The sequence below is a fragment of the Parasteatoda tepidariorum genome, chromosome 2, assembly GCF_982258835.1.
Source record: "Parasteatoda tepidariorum strain Cologne lab strain chromosome 2, Ptep-v5.0, whole genome shotgun sequence".
Lineage (NCBI taxonomy): Eukaryota > Metazoa > Arthropoda > Arachnida > Araneae > Theridiidae > Parasteatoda > Parasteatoda tepidariorum.
Window position 1 is genome coordinate 78,791,315 of NC_141756.1, and position 24,223 is coordinate 78,815,537.

A 24,223-nucleotide genomic window follows, 5' to 3' on the forward strand; every position below is an offset into this window, starting at 1 on the left:
ATTGACACAGATGCCGAATTCGCGATTTTATCAGAAAATATTCTTTTTAAATCTAAAGTGGTAAGAAAATGTATATTTTCATCTTGCCTTAACAAAGTTGAACATAATAATTTTGATAACCACTACATGTAAATAACTTAAATAAATATATAAAAGGTTTTGCAATATTCTTTAAAATATTAAGTGTTTGTAAAGTCAAAATAATTCCTGCTTACAATTGTACAAATTTGATAGTTATTTCGCTACCACTACATGGACTCCAAATCAGGAAACATAAAAAATGACAGCTAAGAATTTAAATTTCGAAATTTTAATTTTATATGCTTGCGTTATAGTCTTGTGGAGTCAAAAGTAAAAAAAAATAAATATATAAATAAAATACAGAGAGAGAGGACATGTTGTCAGAGATAAATTTCATTTGTATAAAAAAAAAATTAAATTCGAGAAAGTAAAAATCATTTCCTATTTAAGTTGTACTAATATTAATATGCCTCGTTCATGATTAAAATTATTTCTTATTTATTTTTCCCATACAAAATTGTAAAAAATATATACTTTTTAACTTTTACTTGTTTTTATGAAGAATGTGAAATGTGTTTTTTTAAGGAAAAACAATGACAAAAGCGTAGCAATCATAGAGGTTATTGAGCGAACCTTTCTAGTACATGACAAAAAAATATGGCAACTTTGATCGAAATACCCGTTTTTCAAAATCAATTTAGAACCAGGGAATAAGTGGTGCAAAACATTTAAAAAGTACATTTTTTTCTTCAAATAAATTTGCTTTTCTCATTTAAACAATATATCAAGATCTCTACATAAAGTTGTGATCTAATTTCTAATTAGTGGTGCTTGAAGTTAGAATTCTGTGAACTATGTATACTGCCATACGGGCTGTTTTCATAAGAGGACATTATCACTGTCCTAGTTCGATCACCCATTCTCTGATTATAAGAATGAGGTTCGGGCAAGGCATTGCCTCGCCTGTTTTGTTGTGAAGCTGTGTCACTGATAGTGATATAGTTCCCATGCGACTGTTGAAGTTCGTTGGTATGTATGGGACTATCACGATTTGAATCTTCTCGACCGACCCAACTTTTTAAGTTCAAATTCTTTTGCTTTGAAGGCATTTGGAATGGATTTATTTGCGTAAACATACCAGCGGGATTCGCAGTCTTTTTATTGAAAACTTGCTGCTGCAAAGGACTTGGCTTGCTTTTATTTTCATTTGAATTTGATCTAACTTCCAAGTCATTTCGTTGGTACTGTTTGTAATCAACTGGTGAATTACTCTGAGCGACTGAGTTTACTACAAATTTATTTTTGGGTTCACTCGCCTCACCATTGACAGTAATTCGAGTTGCCTTGGCGTAGTTCTGGGTGAAATGTTCAGAATTAACAGACTGATGTGTATCGTTGGCGGAATTTGGAACAACCCGGTGTGGTAACTCCTTCGGCATAGCCTCTCGGTGGTTAGAATAAGAATTGTCACCATCATGGCGACTACTTTCTGGTTTTATTTCTGAGTGACTAGCTTTATCTCTCTGTAGTCTTTGCTCTGTATTGCCAGCTACAGCTACCATCGAATTATTAATCACATTATTAGCATACACACGTTCTGACTGAATCCTCGGTACATTGTCAGGCACCTTACCAGAATTATTTTTCATGTTTATGCCAGATTTTTTATCATTTTGATATTGTTTATTAATGGCACTGGATGGCAATCCGTTATTACGAATCTCAGTAGTCTGTTTTAGCTCACTTAATCTTTGCCTTCCAATTTTATCACTTGACGTCTCTAGCGAGTCCCTTGACACATCAGATTCATTGCCTTCCTCCCGTTGAGAGAATCTATCAACAGGCGAGTGTGGTAAATTGTCTACTTTTGACGTATTTCTTTGAGAATAACGAGGGGAATCTAAATTGGACAATGAGCTATCATCGTCTCTGATACTCTGATCCAATTGCCAGAGGGCCCCTGTAGCCTGAGCCATGGTTTTGGCTCTTCTCCCACTCATGCGTTCTGGTTGGTGAACTTGCACTGTCACACTTCCATCTATTTCATTTTTATCTATAGGTGATTTATGAATCTCAAGTTTTTCATTATTGTAAGGTGAATCTAGGTACTTAGAATTCTTTTGTTTGTAATTCTTTGATGCCACCAAATTCTCGTTTGACTTTCTAACTGCACTTTCTTTAGTAGATATGACCGTCTTCTCATTGCTAGTTGAAGTGGAAGTCATTGATTTTGCATCACGTTTATTGTCACTCAAGACGCTGGAGTCTTCGCTCTCCAGAGTGTCTTCGAACCGTTTCTCCCACTGCAATCCATTCTTATGGTGACTGCCATCCGACATGACGTTTGCAAGCATTTTCTCATTCAACGAGCCGGTGGTAGAGAGGACAAGTGACATTGGATTCCGATCTTTGTCTTCAAGTTTCGAATCTGAGTTCTTGAAGTGGGCAGCGAGCTTATGGGCAGCAACACCGATGCTCTGAGAGCGTCTGGGACCAATGCCATGGGATGGGAATGTGTCTCTGTCGATCTGTGTGAGATCGTCTATGCTCTGACTGCGATAGAGGGGATGGAACAGTTTTTGACCACTGTTGTTGAAGCTGCAAGAACCAAGCCTTTTTGAAGTCGTAGGCGTGTTTCTGGATTTGTCCGGGATTCTTTCAATCTCTAATTGAACGTCATAAGGTGATGCATAGCTGAGTATAGTTAAAGCATCTTCATACACAATGTTTGAAAAAGAAACTGTCACATTCAATATTTTATCCCCTGAAATTGAGAAAACAAATCAATTATCCATTACATAAATCGAAATCTCATTATTAGACATTTTGTTAAATTACTTAAAGTTAAAACTATCATCAAGTTCTAATAAAATTCTGCAGTTTGATTTAAAACAAGTTTATTTAGCAGTATTTACAAATGTTTCTTTTCCTTTTTTATTTCACAAGGAGAGAACACAATTTGAGAAACTCACATTGCAATGAAGCTTGGCATATTAGTAGCTTACTTTTAAAATAATAGAGTGCACTAGTGAGTCTAATTACAGAAAAACGCATTTGAAAATGTAAACATACTAACGTTGTATACTAACGTTTCAATAATGACAAAGTTATCTAGTGGTAAACCTGCTTCATAGCAAGAAACGTTTGGCTCGAATTATGCTAAACTGTCTTATTTTCTCTTAAATTTTTTTGTTCTAATAAAGGTTTTTTTTTGTTTACAAATAGTTTATGCATAATTTTATTTTATTTATTGTATTTTTCAAAAAATATTAGTTTCTTCTAGGCAATTAAATTATAGTAATGATTTAATCTTTCAACGAAATAATTAGATTAATAAACAGATTTTTAATATAGTCTCAACGAGAATTTATCTCTTGATTCTTGTTCAATGTACTAAGCAAAATTCTGTGAATGCTTTATTTGATAATCAATGATAATCTGCTAGTCATCTAAGCACTATAATGAAAATGGTTATGAAGGTCAAAATAATATTTTTTTTTCCCACCATGCAACAGATTTTTATGAGGCCATGTGTAACAACAAATAAAATATTTCTATAATAGCGCAATTAAATAATATTAACCTATTCATCAACTTTAGCTCCACATACAAGTAACTTTCTTAAAACAAGTAACTCTTTCTATTTCCTTACTTAAAATTAAAACCTTAGAAGCTCCCACATCAAAGATCGTAAATTAATGCAAGTTAAGGAGAAACAAAAATGGTATTTATATCTGAGAAATTAAGAGTGATAAACGCGGAACGAAAAAGGTTAAAAACTGTTTAGTTAATGGATAAACAAAGGATATGAAAAAGGATTATTAAAAATATCTCAAAAATTCATTAGAAAATCAAATTAATATGTTTCATTCTACCAAGTGTTCTGACAGACTTTGCTAGTAGTTTGCGATGACTAGTGATTTGCATTTGCGTTTTATTAGTTCGTGTCATTTCATTCAGCAGTTTTATTGCTTTTTAAAATTTGGAGGCATATCTAATATAGTTGCTTTTCAATTTCTGACAATCACATGATTTGATTTTTCAGTTCAACTTTCCTCTTTAATAATCCAACAGATTTCTATAATATCTTTGTTTTTTTTCCTCGCTCAAATATTTATCCCTATTGTGTTACTTTCATAATTCGCTTTCGACAAAGATTCTAAAAATATAAAGATAGCCAATGCATCCTATATTAGAGAAACTCTAAGGCCTTAAACAGGGGTTGGACGAAATAATGGAAACATTTCTAAACTAAAACATTTTTTTATCTTTCTCAAAAAATACTTAGAGAATCATTTTATAATATTTAGAATATTTATATTCTATATATTATTTCATTATTTAGAATATTTATATTCTATATATTATTTTAATATTCAGAATATTTATATTCATATTTAGAATTGTTTAGTCTATGCGATTTTTCATACTTATCAATGAAGTTTAAAGCTTTTACAGGTCAGGGGGACCGACAATAAATTACATTTCGAAATTGGTGTTTTTAAACACACTATGCCAAAAAAATGTAGCAATAAACTTGCAACAATTTAGTCATTGTATGTCATAATTACACAAAATTTCGTAAACCTGGAAAAACAAAATTACGTAAATTTTGTAATTAATTTTAAATGGCAGAAAATTTTTTGTCTCATTTTCTTGAATATTTATAATAAGTTATAGCAAAATTATTATTAAAGTTAGCAAAGTTATTATTATAAGTTATAGCAAAAAGAACGTAAGACAAAAAATATTAGTTTTTTTTAATAAAAATATCCTTAGTCTCCATAAATATCTAAGCAAGGTTTATGAAATTTTGTGCAATTATTGTATATAATAACTAAAGTAATTGTTACATGTTACAAATTCATTGCTAAATTTTTTGGATACAGGGTGTTCAAAAACACTATTTTCCGTTTGTAATTTTCGGTCTCTCAAACCTCTAAATAGCTTTAAACTACTTTATTGATAAATATGAGAAATTATATAATCTAAACACTTCTGAAATTATAAAATGATTCTTTAAGTATTTCTCGAAAAATATGAAAAATGTCTTAGTAGAGAAGTGTTACCATTATTTTGTCCACCCCCTATATCAGCAAATAAATTTTTTTTCTTCAGATAAATGTTTTTAATTTGGCACATTTATAATATTTTAAGTGTACTTTAATGTTCACTTTATCAACGTTACTAAAATAGGGTATTATACCAGCTTTGATGAGTCCAGATTCACTAGCAGGTCCACGATGGAGAACATCCTTTACCATAATACCATCTCTCATATTTCCACATATGTTGAATCCTAAACCGGTAAAATCATGCCCACGCAATGACACAACAGTTCTCTCTGGTTCCTATAATACAAGTGATAGAATTTAATGAAATCGTAAGAAAAGAACAATAAAGATATTAATTACAAATACTAATATTAAGCAACTAGAACTCTGTAAGCAATCAAAATAGTGCTGGGTTGTAAAAATGTTTTGATATTGTGATACATCATATCTAAATTCCATATTAATTTTCAATTTAACGAAATTATAAATTAACAAATACTTTTCTTGTAAAACATTCAGGATAATATTATCTGCGATATTATTGTATTCGATTGTTATCGTTGACAACACGAATTTTTTTATTTCATTTTATATTCGTCTTGAACAGCCGACCCAGTTTTTTGGTTTACGACTACTAACGTTCAACACAGTAGTCTTGTAATTTTGAACCAATCCAGAAGACAAGGAAACTCCTGGATCAGTACCTTTCGAGATATGATGACGGCATGATTGAGATATTATCGCATTCGATAATAATTAACAATAGTTATATAATTTTTGCAAATTAATAGAATGAGCCGTGGTAACTCAAGGGATAGAGCGCTGGTCTCCCGATGAAGTGATCTGGGTTCGATCCCAGTGACAGCTTTTCTATTCGAATGTTCCCCGGCTCGCACCGACCACAGTGATGACGTAAAATAACCTCAGTGGTAGACGGATCATGTGTTAGAGTCCACTTGCCGTCAGGCTAACCGTGGAAGGTTTTCGTGTTTTTTCTCTCCATATAACGCAAATGCTGATTAGTTGCATCAAAAAGTCCTCCACGAAGGCAAATTCTCCCAATTCTTGATCCAGGAGTTCCCTTGTCTTCTGGATTGGGTACAAAATTACAAGGCTACGGAGTTGAACGTCAGTAATCGTAAACCCAAAAATTGGGTCGGCTGTTCAACGACGGTTATGAAAAATATAAAACTTAATTGAATGCGACATTATCTTACATTAGATATTTATCGTAAGATATGGTACTCGCGATTCCGAAAATATCTTCGTCGCAATATGTAATTTTTAAAAAAAAATTTTTAAAGAATAATAAATTCAAGAACTTTTGAAACTTTTTTTGTCCTATATCTGACAAATTACTTACTCTATCAATAAACAGAAATTACATTAAAAAGTTTACATTTTGCAATATTAAAGTTTAAAACGAATTAATTTGTCCGTGAAATCATATTTTTGTACAAATAGTTAGCAATAGAAACTATTTGTAAAATCTTTAAGTGTTTTTCTCTTACCTAATCCTAATAATGCATATATTATACAGCGAAAATAAATATTTTTAAAGGTCAAAATGTATCTTATTTCGTTTTCTTAACACATAAAATATATAGTTTTTAAACAAAATTATCTTTTCAATATGCTCAAACGCTATCAAACATTAATCGTCCCAACAAAGGGACGATCACACTTCAAGAAACGCTGCAATAGTTACCTTCTAGAAAATAAACTATAGTTCAAAATGATTTCTTTAATAAATATGTATAATATTAAAATGAAAAATATTGAGCCAAAAACTTGATTGAACAGTCTACAGAAATCAAAATGGTTAATAAATTCTTTATGCTATTAAAATGGCTACAATTATAAAAATGTGATTTCTCATAACTTTACATCATTTTGAATAACAAAACACAAAATTAGGCAGAAAAACTCTTTTCTGATTGATAACAGGTAACAAAATATTCAATACATCAAAATTCCGACGAGTTGAAAGTTATGTAAGGGAGGACTATTGTCTAAAATTTGAAAAAAATTGGATCAATATATTTCTATACGCTACTAAGGAATACGCTATCAAATGAATTTATTTTTTTAAACACGGTGCATGAAATGCGTTAAGAATTATGCTGGAAAAAATATAATAATAAAGTCTGATCTACATACATCTTATTCGAACCATTTCAAAGTAAACAAAGACATTTTATTTTATTTCAGAGCCGTCGTTGAACAGCCGACCCAATTTTTGAGTTTACGACTATACATTAGTAGTAATGTTAGTAGTAATTGAACATTAGTAGTAATTGAACATTAGTAGTAATTGATCATTAGTAGTAATGTTCAATTTCGTAGTCTTGTAATTTTGAACCCAATCCAGAAGACAAGGGAACTCTGGATCAAGGTTTTTTATTGATGGATTTGGAACCTGGATTTTTATTGATGAAACTAACCCGCATTTACGTTGCATGGAGTGTAAAACCACGAAAACATCTCACAGTTAGCCTAACGGTATGAGAATTCTAACCCATAATCCGTCTACCACTGAGAATATTTTACTTCAACACTGTGGTCGGTGCGAGCCGGGTGCGGAACTTGTTTCGACCTGCCATTGCTGGGATTCGACCCCGGGTCACCACATTAGGAGGTGAGAGCTCTATCCCCTGAGCTACCACGGTTTAAACAAAGACATTTATTAGTTTTTCATAGATTTAATCGATTGCATCTTTTAATCATTTGCTTTGAAAATATTAAACACTAAAAAGTTGTTTGTATTGCCAATTTATAGAGTAAACTAATTAATAGTTTATGATGCTTTTTTTGAAAATAGTGCCAAGTGACTGCGCGCGGTAGTAACGACTGAACAACTGATTTGTTTTTTTTTTTTAGAATCAAAGGCAACTTATCTTATATTCAGCCATAACCTTGAAATTACACGCAATTATATTTTTTTGAAATAAAAATAAATATGAAAATATGCAAATGAAAGTAAACAGGAATATGATCTTTTCGTATCGAGCATCTGGTTTTTAAATTCTGATCGATAAATCCTGTTAAGCGAGTCATCCTTTCCCAAGGTTGAATATTGATAGGGAAAAAAATAAATCAGAATTAATAGCACCGAAGAGCTTGTCGTACAACTTAAAAATCATGAAAATAATCTATCAATAATGGAATGTGGATTCTAACTTCATTCATTAAAAGTAATGCATTTGATGCATACTTTAACGTATCCATCAAACATTAACCACGCAGTTAAATTCATAAAAATAAATTTAAAAGAACATAGACAAAACATTTTAAGGAACAATAGCAATAGGAACTTACAACTAATCCCTCGGACAAAAACGGATCTTTTGCAAACGCTTTGTTTCTTAGTTAAATGCGATAAGTTTACAAATATTTTGATTGTCGAAGGTTACATTACATACTTCTTATTGTTTATTTAATAAAATTAAATAAAACGATGTTTATTTACTGATACTTCCCAAACATCAATCTTTCAAAACAAACTTTTAAACAAATTACAAAAAAAAAAACAAAAAAAAACTGGATAAAATAGTTTTGATACCAGTTATAAAAGGTGTGGCATTATTTTCCCAAAATTTGAAAGCCTTACGTGAATTATATACTCATCTGATATTTAATACGTTTCGAAGTAACCTATAAATAATTTAATGCTCTGAATTGTATGAATAACTTATATAAACAACTTTTACAGAGCATTACGAAAATATTATGTCCGACCACAATTTGTATAGTATAATAGCTTAGCCGGTGCTCGATTATTTTAGGACGTTTAATATGGTAAAAATTATGAAATTTCACAACTGGCCACTTTTCAAAATATTAAATTTTTTTATTCATTAAAATAACCGGTAATACTAATTATAACATAAGGCATTTTTTTTAAGCATTTCTCAAAATATGATAAGCATCACAAGATTAAAGAAACAAGAATTCCATAAAGTAATTTCAAGAATAATAATAAAATATTCATAATAATTCCACACTTATCTAAAATAAAGAATAATAAATTGAACATGGGTGCATTTTCAACGAAAAAAGTGACGACGGACTGACAATTTTAAATCGCCATTTCTTATAATTAGTCACCCTGTTCGCCGCTAGATTTGCCCGTTCAAGTTCTTTGGAAGAGGTGAACACTTTTAGTTCTTTTTCTAGGGGTGCAATTCAGAATGCTCTTTAATCCTGACGTTTTAAATATCTTCAGCATTCTTTAACTTAGTTCTTTTAGCAAGGTTTTTAGTTTTAGAAACAAAAAATCAGCGAGAGAAACTTCCTAAAAGTATGATGGATGATCATCTCCATAACCTTTAAAACCAAAAAGGAACAAGGTAAAGATGGCGGCGGCGACATAAATAAAACTCGAACATCACAAATAAAGAGCATTCCGAAACAAAAAAATTTGTAAAAAGGAACTTTAAAAAGTATGACAATACATTACGGCAGATAGAGGTTACTACAAAACACTAAGATTAAACAAGATTGAAATTCACAATGTATTTTTCGTGAGTTATCAGATCAGTGCTGGAAATTAATAGCCTTATCTCGCATTTCCTTAATACTCATTGTACAGCAAATTCAATATTACACAAAGTTCGTTAAATAAATAGGTAATAGACTGATTATTTAATAAATATATATGTTACTTATTAAGTAGTGATATAAATAACTTCCAATAGCTGACTAACAATTTTAAACAGAATTTATTACAACATAGAGTCCTAAATTTATAGTCTTAAAAAGCTCAATCTCCTTTCTATTAAAAATTAATTAATAAATAAAACCACTTTTTCATTACTTCAAACATTTATTTTGAAAACTAGTTTGTTTAAAGAAAAACATTACTCATACCGCGATTCTCTGTTATTATTGATTCCATCTACAGAAAATTAATCTCGCAATTCACCAAACTTTCTAATTCAATGTTTAAAAAATTTGATTATCTTACCTTATTATCGGACTATCTGTCTCTAAATTACTCAGATTTCGAAAAAATTTGAATTTAAAGTCGTTTTTATCCCTGAAAATAAACAAAATTTCACCAACCTTGAAGACTCTATTGCAGACATGAGATATTTATCAAATTTCATGTCTATGTGGTATTGCTTATATCAGACAAACCAAACTTATCTTTAAAATCGACTTTAAGAATGCGAAAGATATGTTCAAAATCAGGACTTTTACAGATCTTCCATCGACAGACATGGCTGGAATTCTATTCACAGGTTTGAGTTTTTTTCAGCTAAAATCAATCAACACTGCTCTTCATCTATCAATCTTGATTTCTTGGAATCATTTCACATTTTGAAAAATTCTAATGACCTAGTTAAAGATCTTTCTAGTATCCCACTGTATTTAGAAATTTATTCTAATTTAATCTCTTGTACCCGGACCCCCCCCCCACACACACACACTTATTTCTTATCACTTTTTTTTATTTTTTTGTTCTAACTTGTTCTTCTATCCTGTTGCAGTTTTTTTTTAAAATTTAGCTTGTTTAAATTTCAAGCCAAAGTTTTTGAGTGATTGAATGCAATAACAAATCATTATTTTGGTTATAAAGATACTTAATAAGGAGAAGAAGTATATAATGTATTTTTCGTACAATATGAAGTTAAAATATGAAGAAATATGCGAAAAAATATGAAGTTAAAAAAGCACATACATTAAGGGTCACGGATTCATACGTAAGTAAGGAAGAAGCAAATGTGATATTGAAATGCTATTTCTTCTTCATCTATATAAATATTCATTTGCGACATATAATGCATATGGTTTTTTATTTCAATTTTGACAATCTAAAAGTATACGTTAAGAGTGGACTTTGTGAAACACAGTGTATAATTTCCATTGTGTTGCTGCTTTTTACCCGATAAAGAGTATATTCGACCGAATCAACTATGTTTATTATTAATTAAACGTTATATATTATATTATTAATTAATTATATATTACATTACATTATGTTATATTATTAATTATATATAATTTGTATTTACTGGAGCATTTCTTGATATGCTTAAGAAAACTAAAGAATTTATCGAATACATAAAAAATTACAACTTACCACAGCAAGACATGAATCATCGTATGCTCGGTGCTTTTTACCTCCCCCAAACATAAAGTGACCTTTACCATTTCGAGGTTTTTTAGCTTTCACGGAGTATTCAGATATCTGAAAAATTAAATGGACATAAATTAAATTACTAATTTTTCCTCCCTTACTTTAATTTATACTTTGCATATATTGTACATAAAGATTTATATATGAATTAATAAAAAAAAGACTGGTTTCATATACATTCAAAAACGCTGAATTTAAATATGTTATTCATTTTGAGGTCAGTTGAGAGTGATACCTAAGTTGGACATGTTTACCAACTTGAACAACTAGAAATGTTTGACCTGCATCAAAAAAAGAGACGTTGCTGTTAACGTAAAAATCACAGTAGCGCAGAGAAAATGTGAGCGCTGCGCGAGTTCAAAAATCATGATGGTTTATCCTTTTTGTGAGTGTTTAAGATGTAAAAGAAACGGGACTCAACCATAAAAAAAGAAGACGAAAACATTAAAAAAAAGAGGGGGAAATTTTAAAATTACTTTTGTGTTTATTATCACATGCAAGTTTCTAATTTTCTTGATGGGTCTACGCTTTCTTGATATTAGTTTTTCATTTATCTTTCAATAAGTAAAAACATGCAGCTAAACTTTGTTACATAATTTATTTTAGATGTAATATAATATTAATAAAGTTACTAATTAAAAAAATGAGTTAACATTAATTATGCATAGCGTACTAGACGATAATTAAATACATCTTCAGCGAATTTCGTTTTAGGCTCCTTCTATAAAAAAATTTCTGGCTATGTCTTTTTTTTTCAAACTGTTATGGATGCTTTTTGAAGTTCTTTAGATAAAATAAATAATTAAAAAAAAAAAAAAAGAACGGCCAGAAATTCTAAGCCAAGCTTTAATTTTGAACTACATTCTATACTATCTCGTTGAAAAGAACTGATTAGACTTAAAACTGACAGTTATATGTATGTGTATTTAAAAGAATTATGAACTTTAAAAAAAACCTGCCAATTTGGCGAGATATTTCCATGCAGAAAAAAAAACTGAATAAAAATTCTCCATTTTTACATAGTGCTAAACAGCCAAACAATGGAGTGCAGTATCAACTACAGTGCACTCCCGATTATCCGGGTTAATCACCGGGACAGGTCGCACGGACAATCGAAAAACACGGATAATCCGAAAACTCCTTTTGTTAAAGAAAAATTCAATATCAGTACAAAAAATATAAAAATTACTGACATTTGCATGCATAACATCAAACTAAGAATTTTCCTTCTTAAAAAATGTGTAATAAGTCTTCGCCATATATCGATACACATATTTTGCGAACTGCAGTAATGTCAACGTAATCAAATCCTCCCATATAATCTAATAAAGTTTCCACAGAGCAGCAGAATGAGAAATTGTATTTCATTCATTTACTACATCTTCTGCATCAGTTACTATCATCACTATTTGATTTAACAACATAACGATGTCTTCATCAGTCAAATACTGGAAGCCAGGCTCACACTTTGAAACTAATCTTCTAAATTTTCTTCATCAAAAATTTCGAAACCTTAGATTTCTTTTGCTTGTTCAAGAATACTGTTATCATATTTTTCTTGAACATCTGAAGATTGTTCATCAAGCGGTATGATCTTTCTCCAAGATCGTGATAAAGTGGACGATTTTACCTTTGACCATGCTGCTGATATTCCATATACTGCAATCCAATAACGAATATTGCTTCCAAAAATTTGGTAGTGTTATAACTTCATGAATCAAATTTTTTTAATCTTGAAAATGTTTCTCTTTATATTTTTTGTTTGACTCCGGAATGAGCACGGATAATCCGCAAACCGGATAATCCGCGCACGGATAATCGAGAGTGTACTGTATTCAAATATTGAAAAAGAAGAATGCGATCGTCTTTCGTTGGCTAACTCGGCTTTGTTATAACATTTACCACCATTTTCATCAAAAAGTCAAAATAGAAAAACACTAAGAACATTCTGTATGGAACACCCTTCTAAATAAGAGTCTCTATTTAAGGAGCATTTCAGCTAGTATCTGTGCTTTTGATTGAAATCATAATGTATTTGTCTCAAACAATTTAGTTTCGGGGTTGTCCCCAATTTTTAGGAGTATATTTTGAGCAGTTGTGACCAATCAACTGTATAATGTGAATGAAGAAAATGGCAAACTAGAGGTGAGAAGAGAAATTTGCCTGAAACTTATAACTCTTACAAAATACAATATAATAAGTTAAATAATGCTGAAAAAAGTTAAGTTAATTAATGTTGTGGGCTAATTGCAAAATTGGATTATTTGCAAATTGTTGGCCTCACTTTGAAATTTGTTATGAGCCTACATGGCTCACTGTATTGAGCCTAAAACATCGCTACAAAAGCGTTACTTTATATAGCGAAGAACCTTAATTATATGGGTGAAATTTAACGGAGTTCAATATTTCCGGATAAGTCAGCACGTGTGGGTCACCTGATATAAGAACAGCCCGAAATTCAAATGGATCAAATATTTATCGATCACTGATATAAATTTTTTTTTTTATCACACATCTGTTCGCATGATGAAAATTCGTCAATTTACAGTTCCCAGTAGCCAAATGACGAAAATTCGTTATTTGTATTTTGCAAAAAAACAACCGATTAATAAATATTACAGGCATTTGGTCAATAACGGAACAAATAATACCCAGCGGAAATGAATTTGATTTAAGCATTCGAGACAAAACTGTTGACAAAAAAAAATAAATCTCCTCATCTGTCTAAACGGCAACGGTATTAAGGAATAAAAATTTATGAACAATTTAGATAAGATGTTTCAGATTTACTTTATCTGCTAAAGCCGAGAATGTTCCGGTAATGAAATGCTTTGGGTTTTTCCACACAAACTGAAAATTGAGAGTTGGTTGCTATGCTGTCTAGAGAAAGCTAAAATAATGCAGTGTAAATCACACTTAAGTTTAGAAATAAAGCTGGATAAACAAAGATTCAGATAAATTTATGATCCTGGTGATTTTTAATTGATGATTAGACCATGAACTATTTTTGATTTACTGATCAGATTGATGTGGAAGTGCGACGAGCTAGATGTTTAATGATCAGATTTTTTACGTACTAAGGCGAAATTTCATTTGGGCACGCCGATGTAATTCTAATTAATCAGTTAAGATTATATTTTTTTACGAAATCAGACACGAAAACGCAATTATTATGAGGAAATATACTAATTTTTTTAAAGATTCAAATTTTTGTAAAAAGGTTCAGGATGACGATGTTTTTGGAAACAATAAACTGGTGTCACGAGATTTGGAGAGCAGAAAGTATGACAAGAAAATAATTTAAGTGTCACTTTCTAAAAAGAAGTGCACTACCTAGTTCTTTAATACTACAAATAGGCTCACTACATACATAAAGAGCGAAAATTACATAATATCGCTTTTCAATTGAATTTTAGTAAAATAAAAGTATAATAATAAAAGAAAAAAGCCTAAGTTTATTTTAATATATTTGTAGAATTTAGAATTCTTACCTTAGACGAGCGAATAGAGTTCTTGTTCAGAGACGATCTAGTTTTATCTACAACAGAAACAAACATTAAATTGAAATTATGCTTCCTAAACACTTTAAATAGATAAAAAAAAATAGAAATAATAATATAAATACTTTTGTCAGTCTCATCTCCACCATTACAGTCTTGATTTTGAAAATAAGGATTATCGAAGGCAAAGTCACCCTGCGATTTTTGAGCCTGCTTCTGATGTTGAGTGTGACTTACATTTTGAATTCCTAGAAAGGAGAGAAAATCAGTTAAATTTTAAATTCTACATTTAACACCTTGTAAAGTTATAAATAATTTGAAAAAGTCTCTTGGTGAAAAATTCAGCGCACTACTTTGAAACATTGTAGGCAAACATGACGCGGGCGCTATAGTGCTACAAAGAAAAATAGTTTCACCCGAATTTTCTTTGATGTGAAAGACATAAAATATCTTTGTTACAAACATATTTTGTAACAAAAAGTAGTAAATGTATTGGGTTGTTGGGAAAGTAATTTCGTTTTTTCCCAACTGGAGATTTAATTATATTTTTTCACGACCAACTTCACTTAAGCCACGTAATCATTATATATATTTTGACAGCTGATATAGCAAGACGTGCTTCAATTGATTCTAGGCAGTAGTTTCTGATTGGTGCCCTTGCAAATATGAAAAGAAGGATTTTCGGTATGTTTTATTTTTTCACTATCGAAAAAATGCTATTCGAGCAAGAAAATTATTATCCAAAGAGTATGGAGAAGATGTATTGGTAATATGCCAGTGACAAACCTGGTTAAGCTCATGAAGGAATAATAAAGGCATTAATCGATTAAAGCTGGCGAAATCGTGAGATCGCTGAGAGAATAAATTTATCGAATTCAACGGGTCATGATAATTGGAAAAGACTAAGGTTTAATCTCAAAGCTCGAAGTATGGATTCCACAAGTTCTTACGGAAAGAAATTTGCGTTGTTGCGTTGATGTTTAGATTTGTTTCTCAAACATCTTGAAATTTATCCATTTTTGAAACTCTTTCTAGGAATGAAACTAGGAATGAAAATTGGGTTGATACAGCTAAGTTCAGATCTCTACAAAATTCTTTACATAGAAAAACCTTTACTTCAAATACGGAGGATAAAAATCACCTAAGTTTTTAGCAATAAAGAACAAAAATTTTATGCTCGTGGAATATAGCTAAAGCCAGAAGGATGGCAGAAGATACTGGACCACAATGGACAATATATGAAGCAATAAAATATTACTTCACTAATAAGAAAATCACTTTGCATTTATAAAAAAAAAATGCTTTTCTACAACTTTTTGCCTTCCCTAAAAAACTCGCCACAAAAATTAGAACTTTCCAGTAGATAATTTTATTTATTTTAACGTCTTAAAGAAAAATGAAAAGTTTAAATTACCACTTTAACTAGTTCTATCTAAACACAAAAATGAAATTTCTAAAATTTTATTTGAATTTTTTTTTTCCTTTTTATAAATTGCCTCAAGCTTCTTGAATGGATCTTACAAGTAATAAACTTCAGTTTCTTGTTAAATTCGTTCGAGTTTATTTTAAGATACAGATTTTTGCTTTTTTGTAAAATGAAATGTAAAGTCATGTGTACAATTACCCAAGAATTGAATAAATCAGTGATTAGGTCCAAGGTAGAATTTAAAGGAAAGCATTGGTTTTGTATTCAATGCAATTACTCCGTCACTTTTACTTATTTCTTTAATTATTGAAATAACATAAACACAACATTCCTGCTTCACAATATTCTTTTGTTAGAAGGCTTATTAATGGAAGCTCAAAAAACATTTCAGTGTTGATGCACTCAATTTTATTAAAATACATGAATCAGCATTTAATTAGCTGCTGTTTCAACTAGTTTTATTGCCTGGTGATCCATCACCAACAGATGATGAATCAACTGCAATCAGACAAAATGATTCAGCACTGTATGACATTTTTATAGCTAAGAAACCTGTGTTTCAATATTGAATAACTCTAAGTCAACATTTCTCGGAATATATATTTGCACAATAAAAGTATTTTAAGAAACTGTTTACTTTGTAAAGATTTAAAATCATTAACAATAGAAAGATTTATAATGCAGTAAGGGATATCAAATTTGATTTCTCAACACATTCTTTGTTCATTTATTTAAAAACACTAAATTAGTAAAAGATTTGGTGTGAACATGTAAAATTGAATACAATGATAAAATTGGCCAAGGGAGCAGAGAACTATTAAAAATGCGAGCAACAGTTAACAAATTTAATTGGCATAATCGTTATTAAAATCTACAGAATTAAGCGTATCAAATTTCATTTTAAGATTTTTTGCCATAAATTGGCTTTTTGAAAAAAATTAACAAAAGGTTGAAAATTCAAAAGAAACAAGTAAAGTATAAAGCTTCAAGCTAATATTCGATAATTAGATGCATACATTGAAACAGTAAAATGGAATTTCATATGGTGCGAGACATCAAATTTACACAATATTATGGTTTAATGGTGAATTCATTTGGAAATATTTTCGTATCGCTGTTCCAACTTCAATCACCAAGGCGCAAAGGGATTTAAACTTGCAAAGATTTTTTTTGAAAATACTATTTAAAGATTTCCTCGAGAATTATATCCTTTAAGTAGGTCCTCTTCTATGATTTTTTTTTCTAGTTATTTGCTATTATTATTACTGCCCAGAAGTCGCCAAAACTTGTTAATAAGGTTTTTCAAAGCATTTTCGCCAAAAGGAATATAAAAAAAGCCACAGTTTAAAAGTCTTACACTTGAAGCAAAGCTATAATTTTAAACTGTATATGCCACCTTACTAAAAAAATTATAAGGGCTTTAGAATGGACAAATAACTAATATATTTTAAGCAGCAATTCAGCAATTTCAGCAATTTTTTTTCATAGTTTATTTGCGAGCCACTGCCTAAAAGTTGCCAAAACTTGTGAATAATTTTGGGTCAAAAATCTTTCCATGGAAAATAAGATTTTATTAGTAAAAACAACATCCTGATCATACAGTGTTTTTATTTTCCATTTACATATTTTATAAACTTTTCATATTTTCTCTATTTTTGTTTCCTAACAAATAAAAATAACTCAAAGAGACACTAAAAATAAATCATGTGATCAATCACTCATCGCGGAAGAAAATTTGTTTACATCATATAAAAAGTTCAAGTTTAAAATGAAGAAATAATAGTTCAGTGTGTTCATTAGTTATCATCAGACTCAAGCATTAATCAGAGTAAAAAAAAATTAACAAATAAATAAAAAATATCACATGCCTGTGGGAAATAAATTTTATTTTTATTTACGATTTTCGGATTTAATCCCTTGTTGCGTGCCGGGTCCAAATTGGTTAGCCGGATGCAACGACATGCTGGCCGAAATTTTCGGTTCGTTGAGTCAACGTCATGGGCTACGGGAAATGACGTCATACGAGAACAGGAAGTGGGTTTTACTATGTGAGTGTGAGGGAAGAAATATTTTCGTTATTTTGCTTCCAAGGTTCACTGGAATCTTAGAAACTGTGACTTTCGCTATAATTACGAACCCATTTAGATTACAAGATTATGTTCGTGAATAATTCATTGAAAGTGGCACGAATGAACAGAATGGAAGAAAATAACAAACGTGATGCATTGAACCTGGGGAAGGGGCCCCAGAAAACTTTCACATTTTTTATTTATTTATTTATTATTATTACTTTTTTTTGCTTGAAAAAAAAACATTGATTTTTGATAGATTTCAGTATTTATTGATGGTATTTTAAGTGCTCAAATTATAAAACAGATCATCAAAATAACTTTTGATTTATCTTTCCACGAATTAAAATGAAATCTTACTGGTTGAGGATTTAACCCTGATAAACTTAACTGTTATGAAATAACGTATGAGTGAAGGATTAAGTCTATAAACGGCTTTCTATCCATTTATGAAGGCTCTGACTTAGAAACAGTCCCACTATGACAAATGGAAAGTCAGTAAAATGGTTTACTCCTAGTTTGCGTTTGTATGTAAAACCCTACAAATAATACTAATATAAATGTTTTTTTTAATGATTTTACGATTTTAATCCTATTCTTAATTGAATTTTATTAACTTCTTTTTCTATTATGGGAGTTGTTACATAAATTTTCTAATTATTCTTATTCTTAAAGTGTTTCTTTCCTAGATGGCAGCACTGAATTTTAAATTGATATTGATAATTGATATTTTTATCAAATATTTTATACCATATAGCTCAAACAGGGAGCGTAGCCAAATTATTCAACAAAAAATAAGCACTTTTCAAGCACTCAAATAATATTTTTAAGCACTTAAAAAAAATATCATAATTAGGCAGAGTTGGAAAGTTTTTGGTAATTGACGGTTTTATCTTGTTTTAACTGTCATGTCCAAAAAAAACCTTTTGGCATTGTTTTTGACAATTGTCAAAAATCATGAAATTTTGAATCATGTGAAACGAATGGCGTTTTTATACACTACGAGCTGACAATGCGCAGAAATAGATTGGGGTTGAATTAATTGTGAAAACGTTGAATAGAACAATGTGAACTGCGTCTTTTTGCATAATTCGAAGAGAAAATCAACATAGTAAAGGAAAGATCTCAGCACTTTTTAAAAACATCCAATGAAAAAAGCACCTTTAAGGGCTTTTAAAAAACAAAAATCGAAAATAAGCACTTTTTAAAAACGATACGTACCCTGTTAAATTAAATTTATAATGTTTTTTTTTAACTTAATTTGAACGAATTTTTAATTTCATTTTGCTTTACTCTAGAGAATTTGTTTTCTGTTTTTCTTCTTTCATTTTACACTCATTTAAAATTACACTTTTTTAATTTTTAAGAGGCAAAAACGAATTACAAATAGTGATTTTTATATTATGATAATTATTCTTTAATTTTTATTTTGAAATATCTATTTCGCTATTGTAAAGGATTGCGTCCTGACGAGAACTTTTACGTTTTTCTATTATTTCTTTTAATTTTTTTTCTAATTACATTATGTTTCTATCTATCTATGCGCATAATTGTGAATTATTCGATACAGAATCTTTATACTTCAATTATTCGATACAGAATCTACTACTTCAATGTACTAAACTAGGTTAGAAAGTATGGTTAGTAAACTTAAGTCATTAAAAGTTGCAATTCCTAAAGCAAATATTAAAAAACTTTCGAGCAAAATACTAGATCAATAGATTCATTAAAGTAAAAATAAGAGTTGGGCACTTTATATGCGATATGAAAATGCTTAAACATACGTTTCGTAAATAACTAAATGAGAAAAATATTCTTTACCAAATATCTTCATAAAATAATGATGGAACTTCATGTGAATTGATGAATCATTATGGGTTCCCTTTCCGAAAATATGATATAGGTAATTTTTATTAATTAATGAAGTCACGTGAGACAAAATTAAAGTCCTTTTTTCATTTTACTTATTATTATTGTAACTAATACTACTTTCATAAATATATGAAGAGACTTTCGTAATTGTAATATTCAGTTTGTTTAATTAGTATGTAGTAGACCTGGATTTTAGAAGTTTTTATTCTGTTTTGTCTATGTAGTAGCACATCAAGTGGTTTCTGGTATGAAAAGGTTGAGAAGTTCAGATCACGATATATTATTTGATCCCCTTTCAATACATAATACAAGACAATTTGTGCGCTCTTCGCTAATGAAGAATTCGAAATTATTAGTCTAGTAGAAACTTCATTGAAATAGGGTTTACTGATTTTAAATGCAAAAAAGCTGATTATTTGTTGATTGATTAGTGCACTTCATTAATTGTGTAGCGAATATCATTGAGTAAGTTGAGCAACAGCGAGCAGGAGATGAAGTATCTTAAGTCTAATACAAAATATAAATATCTAAGTGCCTAATGTCAAAAGAAAAGAATAAAACTTTTGACGCATTTATAGAATAACAAAGCAAATTTTTATTCCTTCATAAAAAACGAGAGAGAAAGAATTGGATATAGCAATCACAGGAAAATACTATAAATATAGATATAGCAAAAATTCAAGTAAATACTCAAGAAAGAGGGACGGAAAATTGCTTTTAAAAAGCTAAAAATAGCATTTATCAGGATTATACAGTATAAATAATAAATGAACAACAAGAAAATTGCATCAACGGAATTCATTCGAAAATATTTATGAGGTTATTACGATTCAGAATTCAACGTCAAAGAAATTTCAATATCATGGTATAAATAATTATAATAAATAAATAATTAGAAAAAAGATTCGTATTTCACAACTAAGGGAACTATTTTCCACCTAGAAATTGCTTTAGCAGCCGGCCGGTATAGTTACTATTGTTTTTTAGGTGAGAATTTGAAGAATGTCACTTTTCTATAATATAGTATTGTTTTAAGTATGTATGATAGTGCATTCGGAAAAGAAGGCAGTTTAGTATATGGGAAAGAGGGAAGGGGAATAAATATATCATATAATAATCTACTTCTGATGACCTAATGGCCATTAGTATCAAAATAACACCAAAAGCTCAGAGCAGGAAAATAAAAACTTGATTATAGAGTATTACAAAAAAGATTTAAGAGATGATGGTTTTTGCAAAGGAATGCGTATGTGAACAAATCTTGTTAAGGTATATTTAGGGTAGTAGTATTGATAAAATAGATAAATAAAAACTACTCGTATGTAGTAATTAGCATTGAAGGGCCAATTACGTTTTTTCCATTCATTCCAAATAATTTGCTCATTCAATAAATCTTTTCTTGATTTTTAGACTACTATCATTAATGAAATACGACTATACTAGTGAAAATTTCTAACCATTAAAACTTTTTCTTTGGGATTTGTATTTTTAACTACATAGGATAACGTTTTGGAAAAGTTTAGTACAGGGCAGTTTTATTTTCTAACACATCAGACGAGATAATTGTTAATATAATATCTTGTAATATGTGAGGGTTATTCAGAAACTATGTTACTATTTGCAATATGATTATTAGAAAACCACTTTCATTTCAATGATGTAAAGATTATTTTTGTTGTTGCATATATCATTGCGGGACAAAAAGTTACACCTAGAAGCTCGCATCTGCGATGTCAATCTAGGAGGTAACAGCGTTTTACACATAAAGCTCACCTAGAACTGCAAATTCTCCTTCACCTCCATAAGTAATTTACAATTTAAGCATGGACAAAGTGAGTTCAAACAAACCTAGAGTAAGCCCTGAATTTTCAGACACTGGAAAAGATTAAACCAAATTATGAGAGGTAACTTTAGGACTATGCAGTAGGGAAGTTCTCTTACAATAATTAGGTTGCATTTTAATATTTTGGATTTTTCTATCAGTAAATTGAAATTTTATGGCTCACTCTAGGTTTGCCTGAAGTCACTTTTTCAATATTTTAAAATTTTAAGTTAGTTATGAATGTGAAACAGAATTTGAGATGAAAAGTTTCTCTGGTGGTAAAGCGTCCTCTTAAACTGTGGCTCACAGACCCGATTGGGTGAGACCTGCAGCAGGGCTCGCCAAATTGATAAACAATTTTAATATTTCTTCACCTTATTAATCTCAATTTTACAGTTTCCAAATATTTTTATACAGTGCGTATGCAAATCGATAAAGATAAGAGAATACAGACAAATGAAAACGTTTCAATGTATTTTTTTTTTTTTTATAATAGAAACGGTTACATTACTGCGCGTGAAGATTTTTGGCTAGGAATCACAAAAGCATTTCCAATGATTTCTGAAATTGCCATCAACTTACTTCTACCTTTTTATACGACATATTTGTGTGAGACGACATTTTCGTCCTTTTCCACCATAAAATCAAGGTGTCGATTAAATCTAAAGAATATTAACGCTTTCATCGCGGCAGTGACGCGTCTCTGTCCCCCCCCCCTCTGCACTTAGAGTTCCCCCGCAGCACCGAAATTGAAACAAAACGCAGTCTTTTAAAGCATGTTCATTTTACTTTAAAAAATAATAAACAATTACAATTAATAACCATATTCACTAATACAACAATAGAGCATAACGAAATATCTCGTCGAAAACGAGTTAACTCGTCCATCGCGATGAAAGATTTAAAGAAGTGCTTCATCCACGATGTCGATTATCGCCAAGATTATTTCGCCAAGATTTGATAATATAGTAAAAGATAAAATGGTATACCCTTCCCATTGATATTTAATTCGCACTGTTAGAAGTAAGCTTCCTCAGTAGTAACCTTCCAAGTGGCGTTTGAATTAACCAAATAATTGAATTTATTTTTATTATTGTAATACATTTTTAAGTGTGTTACTTATTTAAAATTTTCACATTGTTTTAAAATAAAAAGTTAAAGTTAATGAACCGAAAACTGTAGTAGTATTTACAGTACAAGTGAAGAAACCGACAGTTGCACTCACGTATGTGTCAGATTTTTTGCACACTTGAGGGGTCCAACCAAGTTTTCGTAAATGTTACGGATTCCGACACCAAAAAGTTTAAGAAACCCAAAACTAGATAATAGAGTTCTCAGAAACAATAAAGTAGGGTTGCTTTCTTTTTTTCTTCGAGTCAGTCAACTTTAATAGCTAGAATATTCTTTCTTCCGTGCTTGATTTTATAGGTTATGTATGCGAAAACTTTGAAATCTAAAAAAACAAAAAATAAGGAAAAACTCTTATCATACATTAGTAACAGATTACTAAAAATAATATTTTTCTATCAAAACTCAAGTTTAGAAAAACTGTGCTGGCAACATGTTTTAATTACCCATAACTAATAAAATAACTTCAAATGGGTACAAACTATTAACACTAGATTGCCTAAGGAAGTCATTTTGACTGTTTTTAATTTCAATTAGAAAAACAATAATGTATATAATGACACAATTTCTTAGAATTTTGTACAACATATAATTTTTTTATGGTTAATATTTACTAATAACTTGTTACATAAGTGTAAATAATATAAAAAAATATTAAAAATTAATTTTAAACAAATTTTTTTCCATTACACATTATTTATTCTTTTACAATCCAGTCATTTTGACTGCTTTTGGGCAATATAGGTATATACTAAATTTCAGTCTTTCTAGCGTTAAGCCCAAAAATATATCCACAAGTCATTGTTTTGTTTCGTACAAAAATGAACTTTTTTTGTGCGTGCTTGTGGCAATATAGGTATATACTAAGTCTCAGTCTTTCTAGCGTTAAGCCCACTATATTAATATATCCACAAGTCATTGTTTTGTTTCGTACAAAAATTAACTTTCTTTTGTGAGTGCGTGTGTGTAGAAAAAGTAGCCCCGCGATGACGGTACATTACTTATGACAGTAATTAGTTTTGGGGATTCCAAAAGTAGCCCCAATAACGGTACTTATGCCAGTTCTTGGGGATCCCAGGAGTTGTCTCTTACACTTAAGTTCTACAAATATAGCAAACGTTTAACTTAATCACTTATTTATATTTTGATAAAAAATTGTAAGAATATTTCTCTTAATCTACGCTAATGT

General features: G+C 30.1%; 1 protein-coding gene across 1 annotated transcript in view; it reads right to left on the reverse strand.

The window, feature by feature from the left end:
- Positions 1-439: 439 nt before the first annotated feature.
- The window catches only part of LOC107436423 (uncharacterized), a 49,577-nt gene continuing 25,793 nt past the window's right edge, over positions 440-24,223 (reverse strand). Inside the window, exons 2-6 of the mRNA XM_043041870.3 lie at positions 14,843-14,965; positions 14,709-14,755; positions 11,161-11,268; positions 5,228-5,372; positions 440-2,785 (exon numbers count right to left, since the gene is read on the reverse strand). Coding sequence (XP_042897804.2) covers positions 843-2,785; positions 5,228-5,372; positions 11,161-11,268; positions 14,709-14,755; positions 14,843-14,965 — 2,366 coding nt within the window. The 3' untranslated portion in view covers positions 440-842. The remainder of the gene's footprint in view (positions 2,786-5,227; positions 5,373-11,160; positions 11,269-14,708; positions 14,756-14,842; positions 14,966-24,223) is intronic.